The 21,114-nt window shown below is 39.8% G+C and overlaps 1 protein-coding gene across 1 annotated transcript in view; it reads right to left on the bottom strand.

The window, feature by feature from the left end:
- The window catches only part of dnah5 (dynein, axonemal, heavy chain 5), a 45,839-nt gene that overhangs the window by 10,088 nt on the left and 14,637 nt on the right, over positions 1-21,114 (bottom strand). The window contains exons 38-73 of the mRNA XM_029839048.1: positions 20,887-21,099; positions 20,502-20,726; positions 19,418-19,590; positions 18,374-18,444; positions 18,053-18,160; positions 17,695-17,882; positions 16,329-16,523; positions 15,822-15,956; positions 15,581-15,688; positions 14,984-15,137; positions 14,700-14,846; positions 14,305-14,546; positions 13,992-14,168; positions 13,676-13,880; positions 13,431-13,573; positions 12,656-12,790; positions 12,272-12,394; positions 11,909-12,122; positions 11,598-11,821; positions 11,315-11,513; positions 11,049-11,221; positions 10,780-10,910; positions 9,951-10,104; positions 9,540-9,807; positions 9,022-9,145; positions 8,773-8,880; positions 8,441-8,555; positions 8,132-8,308; positions 6,902-7,105; positions 5,579-5,758; positions 3,318-3,455; positions 2,667-2,802; positions 2,304-2,485; positions 1,972-2,106; positions 1,399-1,554; positions 595-777 (exon numbers count right to left, since the gene is read on the bottom strand). Coding sequence (XP_029694908.1) covers positions 595-777; positions 1,399-1,554; positions 1,972-2,106; positions 2,304-2,485; positions 2,667-2,802; positions 3,318-3,455; positions 5,579-5,758; positions 6,902-7,105; positions 8,132-8,308; positions 8,441-8,555; positions 8,773-8,880; positions 9,022-9,145; positions 9,540-9,807; positions 9,951-10,104; positions 10,780-10,910; positions 11,049-11,221; positions 11,315-11,513; positions 11,598-11,821; positions 11,909-12,122; positions 12,272-12,394; positions 12,656-12,790; positions 13,431-13,573; positions 13,676-13,880; positions 13,992-14,168; positions 14,305-14,546; positions 14,700-14,846; positions 14,984-15,137; positions 15,581-15,688; positions 15,822-15,956; positions 16,329-16,523; positions 17,695-17,882; positions 18,053-18,160; positions 18,374-18,444; positions 19,418-19,590; positions 20,502-20,726; positions 20,887-21,099 — 5,943 coding nt within the window. The remainder of the gene's footprint in view (positions 1-594; positions 778-1,398; positions 1,555-1,971; positions 2,107-2,303; positions 2,486-2,666; positions 2,803-3,317; positions 3,456-5,578; positions 5,759-6,901; positions 7,106-8,131; positions 8,309-8,440; positions 8,556-8,772; positions 8,881-9,021; positions 9,146-9,539; positions 9,808-9,950; positions 10,105-10,779; positions 10,911-11,048; positions 11,222-11,314; positions 11,514-11,597; positions 11,822-11,908; positions 12,123-12,271; positions 12,395-12,655; positions 12,791-13,430; positions 13,574-13,675; positions 13,881-13,991; positions 14,169-14,304; positions 14,547-14,699; positions 14,847-14,983; positions 15,138-15,580; positions 15,689-15,821; positions 15,957-16,328; positions 16,524-17,694; positions 17,883-18,052; positions 18,161-18,373; positions 18,445-19,417; positions 19,591-20,501; positions 20,727-20,886; positions 21,100-21,114) is intronic.

Genomic DNA, 21,114 nt, shown 5'->3' with positions numbered 1-21,114 from the left:
TGCTCACTAAATTAAAAGAATATGCCACAAATCTCACTCAGCCATATATAACCTACGGTCCTGTTGCCCTTTATGTTAAGGAAGCACTTTGTAAATCAAGGGCAAGTGAAAATCAAATAAACCCAAACTCCCTGACACAAACAAAATCCAAAGATCTTGTGCAAGAGCTGCGCAAGATGAGGGTTTTATATTCAGCTCACAATCTAATTAAATCCATATTTAATGCACAGATTAACAAGCTTCTTTCCACCCCCCCATCCCCCCCGGCTCAAATCATTTGGCATTGTCCACTGCCAGGAACAATTGTCTTCCTTCAGCAGTAAATGTTCTTTCACAGTCAATGCTCTGTCTCCATCACAGTTATTGTGCAGTTATTGTGCAGTTATTATGCGTACGAATGAACCAAAAAGAATAGATCAACATTTTTTTTCCCTGTTGGACGCATTCGGGTATGGTTGTGGTGGTCTCTAATATAGGCAAAATATATATTTTGAATATATAATTTGATGGTCCTTTCTTCACACTGTTTTGCGAGGATGTGTCTTAATCTTACATTACACAGTGATGATAATGTATTTATTACATCAGCCCTACCTGCTTTTCAGTGAGAATGACTCTGCCCAGTAGCTGGTCTTCCAGTCCTCTCTTAGTGACGGTGAAGTCAATGATGGAGGTGCGGGCGCTGATCTCAGGGGTGTATGAAGGGTTAGGCAGCTTCGTGGTCAGATACAGTGTGAAGCCAGTCAATACATCCACCTCTTTGTCACCTAGCTTCACCTGTAAGAAGCCAGAGAGGGTAACCCATGATACTTCATCAACTCCATCTATCTATTCACATTTAAATGTCTTTTGTCCAGCAGAAATCATCAGCAAAATATCTGATTACATGTATGTGTAATAAATGCAAATTAAATTCACAGTTGGAAACGGCTGTGGACACACTCTGAAGTCACTAGTAGAATATCATATATACGTCTATGCAACCATTCAACCATGTAGTTTCTGTTAATCACGTATTTCTAATTGGGGACTGGGAGCACTGGAGTTCAACACTGGAGGTGTGGATGTTGGGTGTCTGCGCGTGTTTGCTTCTCATGTGCGAGACGTCAAGAAGGAAGGAGCCAGCTGTTTCATCAGCTGCTGCATAACCAACATTAGCCGCAAGCTGAGAGGTGATAATGAGATAGAAACTTTCTTACTAGTCATCATCATTTTCATTCTTAATAATAGTATTTCCAACTGTTTGGGTGTAAAAAAGAGGATCACAAAAAAACTGAGTGCACAGTATTCAAATTTAAGGTTAGAGGTTTTGGCTGATGAGCAGAATACTCTTTAATACCTTCATAGTTCCTTACATATACTGCATCTGTGCAGATGTGCAATATGAAGCCAGTTTACCTTGTAAGTAGACCCAGATTTAATGAAGTTTTTTTCAAGGATGTTGTCAAGTGCAGGATCCAAATCTTCCCCTATATCCTCAATCAGAAGAGGACGACCAAGCGATAAACTGTCCTCCAAATGGTTCTTGAAATACTTATGGTTCAATGACGTGATCTGGGATCAGAATAGAGGACAAAAAATGGTCTCAAATGCAATTAATGCCAGCAGAATAGAGTAGTGCAAAGAATTCCTCAGAAGACATTTTCTTTCCTTTTTGTGAGGTTCCAAAAAAAAAAGTTTGATAGTGTGACCTTTGTGAACACAATCCAAATTTCCCATGATGCCACACAAAAACTAAAACTTTAACTGCTTTAAAAATGGTGGAAAAATCATCCTTAACTGACTTAGTCTATGTCACCTTGAGAGGATAGAATTAGAGAAATAGGCAAATAATAACTATCCAGACCAACAATCATTTTAATTAATGATCATCATGTTATCACCCAACCTAAAACAGTGTGATAAAATCATGTATGTAAAGATATAGCAGTCACCACAGGTCACACACACACTTTAGATCAAATAACAAACCAGTAGGTCATTCTGGGCCTCTTTGTTCTTGATCCATGATTTTCCCTGTGTCTGAGGGTCAACAAGGAGAGGATAGCGAGCAGCTTTAGTGACAATGATGCCATTCTGAATGGACAGGTCATCATTGGGGAGTCCCTGTAAAATTCAAGGCAGGTTATTGGATTAAACATCATCATATACGGCATGCATACATATGCATATCTGTGCAGTGGTTTTATAGTTAGATTTCAAAAAGGAACATGGAAATCCTTTTTGGAAAATAATTCTCCCACCAACTGGAGTTATACACTGTGTGCATGGCTGAAATACATTTAGCAGAATAGACCACTGACCTGCAGGTTCCACTCGCTTATGGTGGGCGAGTCGATAAGCATCTCGGTCAGGTTGAGGTTGACGCCAAATGGGATGTGACGCTGCTTCAGCTCCTGCTGCCATTCGCTCAATAAAAGATTTCGGAACTCTTGATTGAAGGGGCCAGAATAGGAGAGGAACCCAGTAGCCAGGAGAACATCACCTAAAAGAAGAGGACAAATATTCCATTTCTGTTCTGGTCATTAATTATAAAATACAATGTCAGCATTACAATCTGTAAAATGTAGTAACTGTGTGCCCTTATCCATTGGTTATATATGAGATCTTATAGATTAATGGTAATGTGTGCATCACAAACACAGTTCCACAGCTCCACCACCTACCAACAAGCCGTTTGGTTTGAGCAGCAAATTCTTTGCTCTGCTCAGTCCACCTCTCCTTCTCACCAGCTAGGCCACTAATGAGACTGGATGCTGTCTGCATCTTGTGTCTGCAGCGCTCAGCGTCCTCCAGCAGGGCCTGACGAGGAAAATGTCCACACACATAAGTCAGTTTAGCCTTTCCAAATGTTACGTAAGAATCCACCATTATTCGTTGGTAGTGTCACGTAGCGCACGAAAAGAAACCCCATATAAATTTGCATGAAAGATCACTTTATATTTTTTCCCCCCTCTAAGACCAAATATGCATTAAATGGAGTAAATATGGACATAAAGTGAAAATCTGAGCCGAGAGATTGAGCTGGAACAATGGTTATTATTAATACTGGAAAAGATTGAGCTGAATAAATTTAATTCTGCAAGTTTTAAAGAACATGAAGGCAAATGTAGACTTTGCAGTTTAACGTCATGGATTTGAAATGAATCACATAAGTAGGGTTTATATAGGGACTCCACAAAATGCAAGCATCATTTCAGTTTTACATTAGGTGTCCAATAGTCTGATCAAAGATACTCTGACATTCATCCCATCCTTTTCAATTTACATTCATGGAATGATGGAAAGTGCCATGTCTAAAACTGAAAGCTTCGAACCTGTTTCTCCATCATTGCCTTCTCATACTGAGCCTGAACCAAATCCAGCTCCGCTTGCTTGGCATCCAGCTCAGCCTGAGCCTCCTGGAGGTCCCTGTTAGCTATGTTTAGACGGTTCTCCTGCACTGCCAGGTTAGCCTAAGGAGGAAAAGAGGAGACTGTAGAATAGACGGACTAATACTTTGGTTGCAAATAACAAGCCCATGGGGGTGGAACACATTATAGGGCTGAATAAAGAGGAAATGCGACAGCCCTACTGAATATGGACAGTTGAATTTGTCATAAGGAACCATGATGTGAAAAGCAAAAGGCATTATTTGGAATATGTTGTTGCTCATATCAATAATAACAGCAATAATAGACAAGGGCACATTTAAAAAAAAATATATATATATTTTAGAAAGCCTGGGGAAAATGCCAAATAGCAGAGATAAATGAGTGATTAAAGGCCAACAGAAAATTGGAAATGACAAAGATGAAAAGAGTGAAAAAGAAATGAGAGCCAAGGAGGCACCATGCAGGGCTTTTTCTGGTTTGAGCTGGTTAGACCTGAGGGGGGAAAAGCACTGCAAAAGGTTCAGAACCAAAAATGGAAAAAAACAAGTTCTGTATACAGTTGGCCAAGTGAAGAGGGAGGCTGAAGCATTTGTTAATATTCAATGATATGTGAGAGCACCATCTCTGTGTTCCTGGCCGAGGTGGGCTGTATCTCAAAGCAGCAGAGTAGCCAGGCAGCTTTAATAGAAGCCTCTGTTGGGCTGGAACCCAGAAAATCAATTTGTTCCACACTAAAGGAAAAGGTCAGTACTACGGAGGAGAGACAGAAAGTGCTCACAGGGGTCACAGAGAATTAAAGAACAGAGGAAAATAAGTGGGGAAGAGAGAAGAAGAATAAAAACGGTGTAAAGAAAAATGAGCTGTGGGAGAGGGGGGGGCATATGTACTGAGATGAGACATGAAGGTGTAAGATGAATAAAATAGACACTGACAAGGACATAATCCTAATGTATCACTGCTTTCATTGAAGTGAGGCTTCTTATTGAATGTCATACATCTGTAGAATTACAGACAATCAAAAGGGTGAAATTGTGTAAACATGTGTGTATGTGATTGTGTGTGCAAAACCTTGTAAGAGGCAGCACAGCTTTAGAGGGGATGAGTTTAACTGATTCAGGACGACTTTTGAGGACTGAATAAATCGGCTGAAATTACTTTTATCCCGTCAGACAATAACTCCAGTTCTCTTGAAGTAGTTCTTCCTCTCAGTGCTCAGGTCCCACAAATGATTCCATGATACATGATGTTGTTAACAAGGATTTGGTGTTTTTAAGTAGCCTGGGTCTGGAAAATAACAGCTCTGCTCCACTTTAGACCTCCCATATGAATGCATTGTCCAACATCGGTGTGTGTGTTCTTGTACTTGCTTCATACTGACTATCAGAACATTCATTCTACTAGCAAAGTGAGGACATTTTGTGGAAGTGAGGACATCTGGCTGGTCCTCACAACCGTTTGATGGTTAAGATGCTTCTGAGGTTGAGGTAAAAATTGGGTTAAGGTTAGGGTGGGGTTAGGTAAGGAGCTGGGCAATGTATTATGTCTATGAAAGTCCTTGCAAAGATAGAACTACACAGATGTGTGTGTGCACGTGCATATGCGTGCACATTATTTTAAACAAAAATGCTACTCCTGCCAAAACCTGCAATACAAATGATAAAAATCAGTAACTAATACAAATAATATAGAAACTGATCACCAAGTTAGGAACAGATGAGGTATAGATTCTAGCTGAAGGCATCACCATGAATGAAAACATGTGGAATCATACTTAACAAAAGAGTATGAAAAAACTCAAAATATGTCTTGTATTTCAGATTCTTCAATGTAGCTGCCTTTTGTTTTGTTTTGGGTTTTTTTTGGTAGCGCTGCCGACCCTTGGTGTTCTCTCAATGAGCTTCATGAGGTTTGATTTTCACGTCACAGAATTGCCTTGTCAGCATTTCTTCAGTGAGAATCGACAATGTAAATAATCATGAAAATAAAGAAAACGCATTGAATGCTCATTTGTGTCCAGACTTTTGCCCTGTACTGTATATAGTTAGTTGCAGAGCTATATTAGAACTATTATAAGTGTGATAATATGATCATTATAATGTAAATGTATATTGTTCAGGCTACAGAAATACAGAACAGAAATACATCCATGTTAGTCCCATCTACAGTGATATAAAATATTTGCTGGAGAAAATAATATGTCTTACCTTCAAAGGTAAGACTTCCTTGTTGATAGAAAAGAAGGTGGCCATCGCTTTCGTCCAGGATGCAAGGCCAGCCACATTACCACACACCCTCTTGGCTGTCTCAATGTTATAATCAGGCATGTCGAAATAAGGCAGCAGAAGCTCCACCACCTCCTCAGTAATGGTGTCTTTGGGGAATTGCTGCAGGGCACAAAAACAGTAGGGTTGGAAAAAGGGGTGAAAGAGGGAAAGATCGCCAAGGTACTATTGGTAGATTGCATGATAATAAAAAAATAGATGTAAGGCTATCATCCATCCCATCATTTCATTGATATACAGGGCAGCCAGTCAGATGACATCACATCAGTTCTTTTGACATTTAGGTCACTGTGCATATGCAAACAACGGCTCTAAGTGCAGCAAAGCTAGCAAGCTAATCAGTTTGTTACTGCTCATTTTTCGCTTCCGCTTTTTCTCTTAAACTTTTGAAAGGGTTTAAAATGAGTGGGGGAGCTGGACCAAGTGAGGAGAATAAAACTGATCACTTTTATATGGAATAGGAGGAGGACTTTTATTTACGATGACCTTTTCAGTTTTGCCAAATCTGCCAGTCTACCATTGCAATATCAAAGAAGGGAAATGAGGAGCGGCATTTTTAGACTGTTCATGGAAAATACAACACCGAAATCCCGCAAAAAGCGAGCTGAGAAAGAGAAAGGAGAAGGAACTAAAGTCCCAGTTGTTTATCACAATAGCAAAAAATGTACATAGTTAATTATGTTGTGTTGTGCCACATATGTGGTTATACAACGTACATCAACATAAATTGTAAGAATCCTCAATGGTTTTCTAAATACCGGTAAATATAATGGGTTCCTCATTTTGACTAGCTTGCATGCTGGAAAAGTGTGATATGCATGTTTGATATGTGTCATTTGCAGCTACTAAAAACTCACTATCCATGTTTTCTCAAACATCTCAGAAGTTGAAATCAGCAAAACAACAAAAATGACTCAGAATTGGGTCAGTAAAAACTGTTAAAAGCAGCAGAGGTGGATTAGGACTAGAAAAACACAAGAAAAAAACAAGCACATAAAAAACGACAAGCACAAAAAACCAAACCACAGAATAAGAGAGATGCTGAGACACATGATGGATGCAAGACAAATATCAGCCAGCTGCTGAGGGAGACAGAATAATGTACAACCATGCATTCCCTGTATTGACCACAATGCTGCAATATTTAAGTGCGGTAGTTTTACATGCAGAGGGAGTTTTTCCAGGGGGGATATGAAATTTGCTGAAACGATGTGCTTTAGGCGGCATGTGCACGTGTATTGTTACCTGCAGGTTGCTCACAAAGTTTCCGGCCGTCATTAGTTTTAGGGACTCCTGCCAGGATGGCGTGATGCAGTTCTTTTCTGTGTCCACCTTGACCGTATTGATCTTCTTCTGGAAGAGCAGCAGCACACAGTCCATGATCCGCATGATGAGGTGAGGGGGGCGACCGAGAGTGCGTACAGTGGCGATGTCTGACGGCTTGATCGTCTGAGGAAAGACGGAATAACAGTCATAGGGATGTTCATAGCTCAATCAATGTATAATTAATGTTATCCAAATTTGCAAACACCACAAAGTTGGAAAACCATGTTTTTTTGTAAATTCACATGACAGTAGCTTAAAAGCGGAGAAAATAAATGCAGAATGAGGCAAACTGTACAGTGAATTCTTCTCAATGTGCTCATTAAAAGGGAGACAGCAGCAGAGAATCGAAATCCTCCCAGTGAGATTCATTTGACTGATTCATCATTATCCTTTCCCACTTGCCCCATTTTTGGCTCCTCGATGCACTTTGGTTCAGGCATCATCCTCCTCCTCCTTCCTAATTCCCTCTATTCTTTCATTTCCTCGTCCCTCCTATCTATGCAGCGGCCAAGCAACCACAACGCTGATAAACAACGTGAACGTGAATGGCGGACTGTTTTAAACATGCTTACCACACATTTCCATTTCAAGCATTTCAAGTATTTTGAAGTGATTATTAACTGCATGACAACAATGCGTAATCACCATCATGCCAAATACCAGCACAACACATTTCCTGCTCTTCAATCAACACAAAGGGTTGCAGATGTAAGACAACAAAATAGATCTAATCAGGGATCTACCATCATTTTGCCATCATTTTGGTGCAACTCTCTACATGGAAGTGCACCTTAAATCATCAGTGTAAAGATGCTATATGAACATGTATTGCACTACAAAGAGAATCTATGAAAGGAATCAATGAAAACATTGTGTCACGATTCAGGAGAGTTATCCACTTGTTTACAACATAAAGGCAGCAAATGGCTGTTCTGAAAACTAGGCTTAGAAATAAATGTTGCTTCTTAAATATTTCAGCGTTTTTTCCCACTAATTTCTACATTTATCACAGCAGATCTGTGTGCTTGTGAACCAGTGCAGCAGATCATGTCGTAGGCAGATGCAGGGGCAGATAAACAATGATTATTTAGTCTGGAAGGAACGGATTCATGGACAAGCAACTAAAATCATAATCCCCAAGTCCCAAACCTGCAGTGCGGCCTCCGCTTCCTCAAGAGCTGGTCGGGCGGCTTCCAGTTTCTCCGTCGCAGTGGCCTTGTCAGCGGTGATACTGTCTACAAGGGCCTGAGCCTTGTCTTTCACTTTCTGCACCTCTGCCTTTACCTTTTCTGCTGCCTGCGCTTTTACAGTCACCTCTTTCAGTACCTTGGTGTAATTAAAAAAAAGGTCCAGTACAGAAATGCATTCAGCTATTTCACATTAAAAATATAATTAAAAAATATATATAACTTGGTGAAGTTTCTGTTGAATAAACTCACTCTCTTGCATCAAACCTACCATATCAGCCTTTTCATTGGCCACCTGTAACACCTTTTCTTTCTCCTCCAGCTCCTTGCTTAGAAGTGCTACAGATTCAGATGCCTCCTTTAGCTTCTCAAGCCCTGTGTGCATCCTAAAGAAGTATTAAAGATAACCTCCTATGGGAGATCATATCAACAAACTTGATAGTGCAACCTTTTAACACCAGTCCTGCACATCACATAGCCAATATACAATGTATATAGCAGTTGATTTAATACCCCCCTCAGTGAAATAAAGGCAGCTGTGCTTTAAAATGCTCATTAAGCTCAGGGTCAAAAAATTGTTGAATTAATTGAAAAGACATTGACCTCTCAGCCAGATTCCGGACTTCAGACCTCTTCTCTGCATAAATTGTTTTGTATCCCTGAATAAAGGAAAGGTAGGACTTGGGAGTGACATAAGTCGTTCTTCTGAATCTAAAAATCAAAAAAGGTGTCATTACGCACATGTCAGTATACCTTTTGCTTCCACCCTGGTATTGCCATTAATTATATATAAAGTGTTGATTTCAACCTTCACACTAGCAATCACAGGAAGTCAGGTTACTTATTAAATACCTCTGGAAATATTCCACACACTTCTCTGCCACCCCATCTTGGAAAGAGCCCATGCATTGGACTACTTCCTTTTTTACCTCGTGTGTGCATTCAATGTCGTACGCTGCCAGGAAGTGCTCTGATACTGAAATACAGAAAGTAGAAGGACATGGGGGATAAGGGTCACATTCATCTGCATGGTCCACCTAGACCTAATCATCTTTATTTGCATACCAAAATAAAAGGAAAAGGTTAGACGTAAGTGGCCAAACTTCTGTATGACCATTTCAGTTTTCTAAAATGTACAGAAATGCAACAAATGTTCTGAAAGAAATTTTTATAAGGATCAAACAGGCCACACATTCTTAAAATCAACTGAAAGCTCCAAAGCTTGGTGGTATAAATTTTCAATGATACGTATGAACAATTGAAATGCTTTTAAGAAAAAGTAAAGTTAAACAACACAAAGTGTAGATTCAGATATCATCATAAGCAAAATTTTGTGATATCTGTTGAGCTGCTCATAATAGCAATGATACCTGCAACGAGAGCATCTTTAGGCCATCGACTGAACCAGTCCATGGTGCATCCAGATATCAATGCCGGGAACTTTAAGGCGCGGTTCCGGAACTTCTCGCCAACAGGTGAGAAGCACAGAACCACATGGAGATTCTTTTGAACACGTGACATGAAGTACTCGTACAGGTTTTCGTTGGTCGGCGGTCGCTTTGGAAATTCTCGCTTCATTATGGGGACAAGGTCGTTGAGGATCTCATCACTCTCATCACGAGCAAATAAATTGGATACCTGACAGCGTGCACACAAATTATGTTATATTCACCTTTGTCAAATGCTGTTATCATTCCTATACATCACATATTTTCGTTTATATTTCCAGGCTGGCTTTATTAATAACGTATCATCTGATATGTTGTCGCCCTGCCTCATACCTCTCCAGATGACAGGACATTGTTCATGTACTCCAGAAAAGACTCATCTTTGATTTCATTGTCTGTAAAGATGAAGGTGATGCCTTTGCCCTGTTGGCCAGCAATTCTGTACAAGTTCTTTAGATCATCCATCAAATTTGATGTGTTGTATGAGCTGGAAAAAAAAAACAGGAATGCTAACAGTGTTTTTCTCTTCTCTTTTTCATTACAGTTACTGTGTCTGAAAGAAAAATGAAATAAACAGAAAGATGCACACATCCTCATTATTTTCTGCATCTAAACTAAATTAGGATTCTGAAGCGATGATGCCAAAAGAATTGCAATGCTGGTGTTGATGAGTCTTGCATTCTGCACGTGTTAGAGCTTCATTAGCTGGTACAAGATGGAAAAAGTAAACTGTTGAAATATGTCTAATATCTGGTAAGACAGTCTCATTAAAACTGTAGAAATATTGGTCTGGCTTATTTTCACTCCTAAAGTGCATGTATTTTTCAGAGTTGCTCAGTTAGAACAGAAAGTTACCCACAATTCTAATGCTAATTTAATTTAAACAATAATTACACTGTGCAGTAGAGGCAATCTCCAAGCTCATTAGATCAAATATATCTCATCTTTTTATGGCATCCTGAAAGGAACACAGCTATGAACACAGAAAAATAAATACGGATTTAAAAAAGTGAAATTAATTAAACCGAGCATGAGAGCTAGTGGATAAATTTCACTGTAGCAGTAAGGTTCATGCACCAGAGTGCAGGTGATGGCAAAAACAATAGGAATATATGAAATGTATTTATGAAAAGGTTAACAAGATCACAGTAGTATTTATTACCGTGTTAGAGTGATTTGGAAGAAGTCAAATGAAGCTATGAATGAAGCCAGTCTGGTCAAGCTCTGTTTACCAGAACCTCCAACGCCCACCAGCAAAGCATTACCACCAGGTGTCCGAATTATCCTCGACACCTACAATGATAATCGCAAGAGAAAGCGTTAAGAAAACTTTCAATATAACATGGAACTGTGTAATTATGGCAGTTTTGGTGGGTTGGTCAGAGGTGTCACAGTTGGGGATCTTTCAGAATCAGACTCGCATGACAGTACCTTGATCAGATGTATCATAGCATCCTGAAAGAAGACCATGTCCATGCCAGTACCCCTGATGGTCTCGTTGTACTGGGTGAGGAACATGTTCAGACGTTCCTTTAAGCTCTCAAAAGACTCAATAGGTTCATACACCTTTGGCATCTCTAAATCTGCATCTTCTTTCTCTTCTCCTGTGAAAAAAAAATAGTTGGTTTTTAAATTACGCAACAAAATTGGAAACATTGATGCTACACGGAAGTCTAGGGGCTGTAGCTGATCAATACCAGTGTCCTCGGGCGCATCTCGAAGGAAGTCGACAAAGTATCGGTCGTGTCCACAGTCCACTATTTTCTGGTGCTCCCCACCAAGCTTCTCCCCGACCAACTTTGCTATAGACTGGTCGAACCACTCCACGTCCTCTGGCATGGTAAACCTGTCAGCGATCACGCGTTTGCACTCGTGCTTCCACAATCCCAGCAGCACCTTTTGGACATTTTTTTAATCCACTCGTTGTTATTGCCGTTATTCGTTCAGGACAAGGACGTTGCATCAGAAAAATGTTTTCACCTGAACGGAGCCAACGACCTCAGCGGTTGTATTGAGCATGCCTTGCCAGATTCTGGAGAGATCTCTCAAATTAAAGATGTAGTGAAACTTGGCAGGTGTTGGAAGCATCTTAATTTTAGTTAGCTGCCAGAGAAGGCGGGTTAGAGGCACCAACTGGCGTACCAGGTTCTGAACCTCAATGGAAAACCCACGACTTTCACAGAAATGACCCATACCAATTACACCTGTATAAAGGGTTCAAAAGGGTAAAAAGTGCTCAAATGTTACAACAAATAATGCACGGATAATTCTACGATTCTCTAGTTGCTCACCAAATATTTTGTCAATGGAAGCGTTGGAGGGCAGGGTACAATTAAAGATGGAGAACTGCCTCTTCAGTCTCTGTGGTATATCATTGCGACCTCCTCCAGGATGGATCATGGCTGCCAGAAACTGAATGTCCACGATATTGGTGAACTCACCTGGTTTCTCTAAATTGTAGAAGCCTTTTTGTTCCATCAGCTGCCTGACAATTTCATTTGTCACCTATAACAGGAGGCTTGTTATTGTCATGTATCAGCATTTTTATTATTTAATATTGCCTTTTTTTAAGGAAATTAAGACACTTGAAAACATGATTAAGCCAAGATACAAATTAGGATTTCAACATCTTGATTTGAATAATGATTCCTGACCTGGTCTCCCCATTCATTGATGATAGGCATGTTGATATCATCTATAAAAATGGTCATTTTCTTCCCAGCAGGAGGACCATATGTAGCTCCCATTCTTTTATCAACATAACTTTCTATTGTCCTCTAAAAAAAAGCACAGACAAAAAGTCTCCGGTGACAAAAAGGGTACAAAATAGATAGAAAGGCATCCGTTCAGTCCCAACAAAATCCATAGTACCAGTCTGAAGTATTGACCCAGACAGGTTCATGACCATACATGATACAATAACAATTAGGCTAACCTGGAGATTGTGTCAGATGTGACTGCACCAGGGGGGACTGCAAGCTTAAATTTAAATAGGTTAGAAGTGAAGAAAGATGTTTTTTTGTTGTTTTTTTTTTTACCTGGAACATGAAAGGTGTGGTTGCAGAGGAGAAGTTGAGGCTCTTGCCCATGTGAGTGTCAGGATCATATTTTGACATGTAACCCTTGATGATGACTGTCTTGGCTGTCCCTTGCTCTCCAATCAGCAAAACGGCCTAGAAAATGTTAAAAAGATGAATTCCCCTTCTAGTAGTGAAACACCTAAACACTGTAAACATTCTGGACAGAAAGAGGCCCCTTAACAACCTTTATTTACAAGGAACTATATATAAATGTTAGCTGATTATTAATAATAAATACCAATCTTCATTGAAGGACTATAGTTGATATGTGTGCTATATTACTTCAAATTATCATTAATTTATTTAATCATTGGTTTGGCTATTGGACAGATTGAAACAGAAATCCACATTTACACAAAGTATATAGAAATAAATGGCTGGAAATTGGAAGGAACTAAATACTTTCCAAGCCTAACAACATACCGATGCTTTCTATTCTCTTTCATGCACACCCAGGAATCCCATGAATAATGCCATTCCATGAATCATTTAACAGGTTTTTACTTTGTACACTACAGGATGTTTCTATCCGCTGCAGTAGAACAGATGCTCTGTTATTGATCTGAAACATGGGCACGCGGGAGTCTGCTCAGCTCTGTCCAGAGATCAACACTTGTCCAGAGATGAACACTAGATTATCAGTGTATCAGTGGATTATACCTTTCCTACGTGATCATGATCATTTAATAACGTAAAAATAAACAGAGCCAATGCGCAATGAAGTAGGTCTCACCTTGCCCTGCTTGGCAATTGTCTGAATTAGGAAGTCTGTTCTGACATTGTCCACATTAGGAACTAAAATGGAACGGTACTCTGGGGTGGAGTCAGATGGATAAATGTACTCCTCTACTCGGTTGCTCCAGTGTACCCAGTGACCTGGAAGAAAAATAAATGCACACAAGTTAAAAACCTAAACTTTGATGCAGAATGTAGAAGAGGTGTGGAAATATATGGTTGAAGGGTAATTTGAGAAAATACCATTATCCGAGACATGATAGTCAAACATTGTGTCCTCGCTGCCGGATGGAATATTTGGTAAGTTAAGACAGAAGCCGCTGTTCCCTCTGAGCCAGACCTCCATCTTTTTCCTGTCGTCCAGCTCAAGCAGGGCACCGACGCTCCACATTAAAGCAAAGACATATACTCGTTCCAAGTGTTCTCTGGACAGCTCACCACCATGGTCCTATAATGTAAAGATATTCATTAAGTAAATACGTTGATCGGTAGAAAAATAACAACTTCCTGTGGGTTTCACAGCTTTGTTTGTTTGCTTTGAAAAGTTTGGAAACCTTACCTTGGCTGGGATGAGTCCTTGCAGCATGTTGATGCACTGCATGATGACGAAGGCCTCCAGCATATCCATCTTGAACTCCAGCGACTGTTTGCAAAAGTTGTAGAGGTCGGAGAAGGACGATGTGAAAAGTTGCCGCAGCACTTGAGCTTCCTGGGGGGATCGTTTCTTCAGCCAACCCTAAACGTTGTAAAAATGGGATTTTTCCAACTGCATTGACCATAAATTATTGTTTCTTCTACACCAAATTCAGGCTGTAAATAAAACATCAGCTGTTTTGGAGGGAAAACCTACAGCCTAAATGTTTTAACCTCACCTCCAGTATTGGGCTCCAATTGAGGACAGAAGAGCTCATGAACACCATACCGTTACGAGACACTGTGGCCGGAGATGCATTGTCAATGTTATGTGGTTCAAAAGCCACTTTACAGTTTGGAGCCATGGGTATGCGGTCTCCATTGGCCAGGGTTAGAGTTTTATTGTCGTCCAAAACTGAGTTTAAGTTCTCAATCCAGATGGCATCCACTGGTCCATCCAAGACAATCCAGATGTTCTCTCCTATGGAGAAGAATGAAGAAAAATCTATTGGAAAATTGCATACCACATTCTTATCATTACAGAAACAAAGAAGCATTTAAGTCTCTCAAATACGGAAATGATGAGAAGGTGTTTGTATGTTTGTCATTTCATGTAACTTCTCATGTTTCTCACCTTTCTTTGCCCTCAAAGTTTTCCTCCAGAGCGTAGAGAATATTCCGTCAGTCCAGTCATTTGTGGCCACATCCAGTCGGCCAAACATCTGAGGCGCCGTGATGGCTTTGGGATTCATGCGCATCTCTTTGTGAGGATGACCACATGCTGAGAGAGGAAAAGAGGCGACAGAAATAATGTAGTCTCTGACCAGGCTCACTAGATTTACCACACATGATGTACTGAAGCACAACTGTAGGATTCATGGGCTCACTTTCTAAATATGTTTATGTATACAGCCCTACCGGTCATTGCTTTCATCAACGTATGGATACAAGTTGTTTTTCCAGCTCCACTGGGTCCAAGGGCCATCATGCCGTGACGGACCCTCTGAGTCTCATATAGCTGGATTAACTTTAGCTTCCAGGGTGGGTGGCTGATAAGACCTGCACTCTCAACCTTGAAACAGAAAATTAATTTTTACTAGAATGAACAGGCATTCACAACCAATATGATTTATTTCATAATATGTTATTCTGTGTTATCAGGAGATGGTTGCTCATGGAGTATAATATGTCAAACTGAAGACTATATCTCTTTCTGCTTCCTCTGCAAGAGTAACTTGGGCTTGGTTCTTGGAAAATAGTAAATGGCACCATTTGTCCATGGGTCCTGTGACTTAAGGCATTTAAGACTGACATGAAATATACTGCTGCCACGCAGTCCATTAATCTTTTGTCCAGTTTTACTTACAGAAGTTCTTTTATTCCTATCTTTGTCCCTCCACTTATTTTCCCTCTGTCCACCTTCATTCTCTCCCTCTTGTTCCATCTCCTACTGTACTTATCTACAATTTTACTCGCGTGCAAGCAAAAGAAAACACATTTGTCACTTCTGTGTACCTGGCTGTCGATTGCAGCCTCTAGTTCGGGGTAGCCAGCTTTATCAAGCTGAATGCCTGGGAAAAGATCCTCAATCAAACTCAGGAAGAGCGGCTCATCCTCATCAATCTAACAAGCACAAGCAAGCAGATAAACAGAAGCCACTGTATATGAATGCTGAGTATATTAGTCCCCAAAGTCATTATTCATCTGTTACAACCAGATTTGTTTTTCTATTTCTGTGATTGTAATTTCTACCCACCAGCTTAGATAAATTCATGTCCCTGAGGACCCTCATTACAATAGTGGACTCAGTGTCAGTGGGGTTAGCTCGCTTGGCTGCTCCCAGTGTTCGTAGTACTGACAAGATATTCCGCAAGCCAAAGTCGTAATGAACCTGGAAAGTCACAGAATGGCATCTTCGATTTTAATGTTTCAACTATGTAAATTATTTAACACAAACAGGAGTTGGAAACAAGGTCTTGAGTCTTTCTTGTAACATTGTATTTAAATATATGTTTTTGCTGTTAATCATACATACAGTAAATACATAAAAGACAAATTTCTCAATCAGAATTGATTTTGCCAGTCTCATTTTCAGTCTGAATATCCCGCTGAGATGAATACTACTTTTATCAATGTGAACTGTCCTCATAAGCAATAACTCATATCACAAATGAAATAAGAAATAATTCACAATAACATGATTGAAGTAGTTTAAGGGAAGCTAGATTGAGGTGTGACGGTTTCTGTGATCCATTTCTTTTACCTGTTTGGAGAGCTGTTCCTCACACAGCTTGTAAAGAGTGAAGAACTTGCGGGCCAGCTCCATATTTTCTATAAACCCACAACTGGCCAGTTTTACTCTCATGATGATTTGACGATCTGGAACCATCATGGCAACAGTACGGAAATTAATCTTCAGATTTTCAGGAAGTTCCTGGCGACCTGCATAACCAGGGTTCTGAAAATGTAAATAAGGTTATTCTTTTTATGTTTAGTGTCTCTGAGTACATTCAATTACAGACTGTTTATGAAATGGCTTCACACAGGAAAATATACATAAAATATAAAATGAATGTAGAAGCAGCGTGAAGGTTCTTATCAAACATTTTTATATAGGAGGACAATCCCTCCATTTTTAGACAGTCAATGTTTAATTACCAACTCCAACCAAAAATCCAAAGACCAAATAATGATTTATGCTTTCTCTCCTCTCACAGGGGAAATATTCCTCCGCCTAAAGTAAATATGCCGACTTTTCCCCTGGATGTGGGTTTGTTAGTGAATGACATGTATACCCTGCAATGCCCTTGTGGCCCAGGGTCACCTGGGATAATCTCCAGCATCCCCACAACCAAGATGAGGATTAAACAGCAAGTAAGAAAGATGGATCAATACCAAAGATCATTTGATTTGATTTTTTTGAGGTACACTGTACCTAAAATCAAAAGCATATTCTCTTTAAAATTATACATTGTCTTACTGCAATATCTATCCCATGAAGTAGATGATATTGTAGCATGTTGGGGCAGAGGAGAGACGAGTTCCCAGCATGCTTTGGGACAGTATGTCTCCCAAGTTAATTCTGTTAAAGATCCCTGCAAGCGTTGATGTTTGTGTTTTAAGTGGCACTGTTTAGTACACTAATGTAATGGTGTTGTGATGGTTAAAACTGTTGAGTGTGGAGGTGGAGAGGACACTGTGAGTTAAGTCGCATGGTCTTAGTGACCTCCGTTCAAGTTTTAATAAAAGGTATTCTTCCTGGAGTTGAGAAGTATATGGGTCACAGAAGATTTTAAAAGATACAGAATCAGCCTTTTCCTGTGTTATTCAATACAAAAGGCCCCAGATTGCCACAATATGACAGCTATGTGAATTCAAACAACATGAAATGTAGTTTGGAGCTTAAGATGAGGTAAGCTGAAATTTTGAGCCCTTATAAATCTGTTCTTTAATATTTTTAATTAAATAATATGAATAAGGAAGGAAGGAAGAACTTTATTGCCAAGTACCAAGAATAGTGGCAAAGGTGTCAATTTATTTTACACGTAGGCAAAACACTAAATAATCAAGATGATGATTTTCTGAAAGGTTGTTTGATCAACAAGATAGTAAATATACTGAAAACTAACCATGGTGAGGAACATGCCAAACTCTGGGTTCATGTCCACTGTATCTCCATCAGTGAAGACAAAGGTTTTGCGGCGTTCCTTCTTGCAGGTGAGAACTATTGCGATCTGCTGGGCTGCGACTGACAAAACTGGGAGTTCAATGCGGTTGAACTCATCAAAACAGCCCCAAGCACCAGACTGAGCCAAACCTGGAAAATTAGAAGCAAATAGTTCCACTCTGTGCAGGGATCTCTGAACAAACATCAACCAAAGTTGTAACTATCTCTTTAAAATTCTCTGTTTTTTTTCAATCAATCATTGTTTCACAGCACTAGTTTTAAAACAATATAATAATGGCAAGGTAAATTGTCAATTGTACCTTTGTATATCCTTCCCAAACCTCTGAAGTCCATTTGGTCTGAGCAGTTGAAGACCACAACATATTTTCCCAGACACCGGCCCATGTCTTTGACAGTCTCTGTCTTGCCTGCAATCAGAGCCATTTAAGTTAACATTAGTGAAAGTTAATAATAAAAACACAATATTCATTTTTAATTGTGCAGCAGAGATTTAATTTGGGACCCTTTGAAAGGAGTCACCACTGCCTTTTTTGTCATCGATGAAGAAATACTGCGACATTGTTTGCCCATCGTGACCACTCCAAATCTAGTTGCTGTCAAACTTTGGGCTGCAGTTGTACCTGTTCCAGCTGGACCAGCGGGGGCACCACCCATGCTCATTCCAAGCGCTTGGGATATGGTGATGTAGCACCTGATCAACCAGAGAAAAATAGTTATATTGTTTCCATTTAAGACGTATGATAGTGTGGTCATCGGTCAAACACAGACAAGAAGCCAGTGGTAGAATCTGAGATATAACTGCCCAAATCCTCTTCTCCAAAATGTGGTTGTCTAAATGCACAATTTCCTGTCAATTAGAAAACATATCAGATCACTGCTGTTAAAACAGCAATTAAATGATTTTTTCTTTTTTAAACCAATGTTGCCCGAGTGATCACAAAATACAGAATTTTAAAGTGGGAGCCAGAAAGAGAAGAAAAAAGAGCGAAACTCTTCTGCCTCTGGCCACAGGGACAGAACACCACTTCTCTGGAGAACTATTTGAAGTCCCTCCCTGCTGCAGTCACCACTCATCACTTTGTTCTTGTTTCTATTTCTCTCTCTCTTATTTTTCACATATCTCCCGTTCCTCCAGTTTATTTCTATATAACTGCTGTTGGACTGTTGTTGTGCTGTTTGCACGTCTCTCAGTCAGTCAATGATAGGTCCTGTGATAAGTCGGCAGCCAACCTACAATTGGCAAATGGAATGTAGCAGCAGAACCACAATAGTTCCAATATAGAACCTTCTTTGTGTTGCTTTTTGTATACATGCCTCATAATATTCTAAGAAGTAAAGATATGCCGAATCAGAAGAATGGTGTTAGAGTTGTTAGTGGGTAAAACTTTCAGCCAGGAATGTAGAGCTTTCATCTTTTTTCAATAAATCTAATAATGTAAATATACAAATATATATATGTATGTTTTTAGGATAATAAAAAAAACACTGAATTTTATAAATGGCAACATTAGCAATGATTTTTACAAGTTCTGAACTATTTAAAATAAGTCTTATGACCCAAAGGCAGCTTGGAGAAGCTGAAAACAAAATACAGCAATAAAAAAATGAATGGATAGATGCCTTCTGAGGAATTTGTAGGTTTGTCTCGACTGATTTTACCTCACCTGTCAGTCAGTGGAGTAATGACGAGTCTTTCGGTGCAGCCCAGAAATTCATTCTGGTATTCAAAGCTCACGTCTGTGATGTTGATAAGCATCTTGTCCCTTTCCTCATCAAAGTAGAAGCGACACTGCTTCAGCCACTCAAAATCAGTGCGACTCCTGACGTTGAGTCGGCACTAGAATAAGAAACACTAATGATAAATACAAGTAAAAATAAGGAGCAAGGAAGAAACAGAAGAGAGCATGAGGGGGGAAAGGAGGGGGGATAAAATGGTGACTGAGAATAGAAAATCACCTCCATTCAGGAGTAATGCGATAGGGCAGATGAAAGGAGAGAAAAAATGAAGCCCAAAAAGGGCTAAGGGGCAAGATGTGTGAGAGAGAATGAGGATAGAAGCATGGACAGTAACGATGAAAGGAAAGAGGTGATACTATTATTAGGTGCATGAAACATTAAAAAAGATGAAGATGGAAAAAGATGGGGGAAATGAAACAACATCAGAAATAGCGCAATGATGAACCGAGAGGTGAAACACAAGGAAAAAAAGTGTAAAGAAGAAGAGTTGAAAGAAAGAATATAATTGGAAGATGTGTAAGAAGTAAGATAATCAGAAAAATGTTAAATGGTGCTCTTTTCAGGGAAGGAACAAAAATAAGAAAACTGATAAATCCTCCATATTGCCTTAATGAGTCATCTTCTGACGACATCGGACACAGGATATCTTGATATCAAAGGGATATTTTCATTATATATATTTATATCTATTATATTTATTTGATTTTGATTGGATAAGCATGAAATGAATTCTTAATGAGCTGGTTTTGAAGAATGAGATGAGATAAGATAAGGTCCTGTGGGCCATCATACATGAGTTTAACGTTATCAATGACACAACAGATCACTCAGTGTTGGTGCATGACAGGACTGAACTGAGGTCAACTCATCTATTTCAGTTTAGCAGTTTCAGAATGATAAAACGCTAACATGTCATGCCGGCAGACTATGACAAAGTGTGATTTTGATGGGGGTAAATTGTTGGCCAATCATAGTCAGCACAAGCATTACTGAAGGAAACGGCACACTCACCAAATCATCAAATATGTCCCTCTGGTGGACATGGATAGTGATGAGGGTCTCATACTTGGTCCTCTCTACAGGCTCCAGATCTTTAGTGGTCATGTCAATCAAGGTATTAAGCATATCCAGAAAGTACTGGTTAGTTTTGGCCATGATGCGTCGATCGTGCCGGGCATTGGACAGAGCTTCCTCTGAGTCGCGAGTCCATATGATTTGAATGCCTAGCAATCCAACCTTGAAAGAGATTGTTTTGTGGGGGGGATAGGGGAAAAACAAGTAAACAATCAATAAGTTCTCAATAAGCTGAGAGGTTCCCTCATTTCCCTTTCATGTTTCAGTTTAAAATGAATTGGCACATGTTATAAATAACAGGGTATTTCTAACAGCCGTCTACCTGAGCAGGAAAGGAATTGAGAAAGTGGATGAACTGATACTCGGGTTCTTGTGTGGCCGTGGCAGCCTTTCGAATGACAGAGTGAAGTGAACTCTGGGATTCCTTCAGAAGGGCATCAAGCCAAACTTCCACATTTCCTTCTGCCGTGACCGGTCGCTCCAAGTCTATAGTCTCACCTTCACGTGACGATATAGCCAGAATGCGATCATATACCTGAAGACCATAGCA

Source organism: Takifugu rubripes, chromosome 7, assembly GCF_901000725.2.
Source record: "Takifugu rubripes chromosome 7, fTakRub1.2, whole genome shotgun sequence".
NCBI lineage: Eukaryota > Metazoa > Chordata > Actinopteri > Tetraodontiformes > Tetraodontidae > Takifugu > Takifugu rubripes.
Note: the sequence above shows the minus strand (reverse complement) of the source record. Positions and strands in the feature narration are given on the sequence as shown.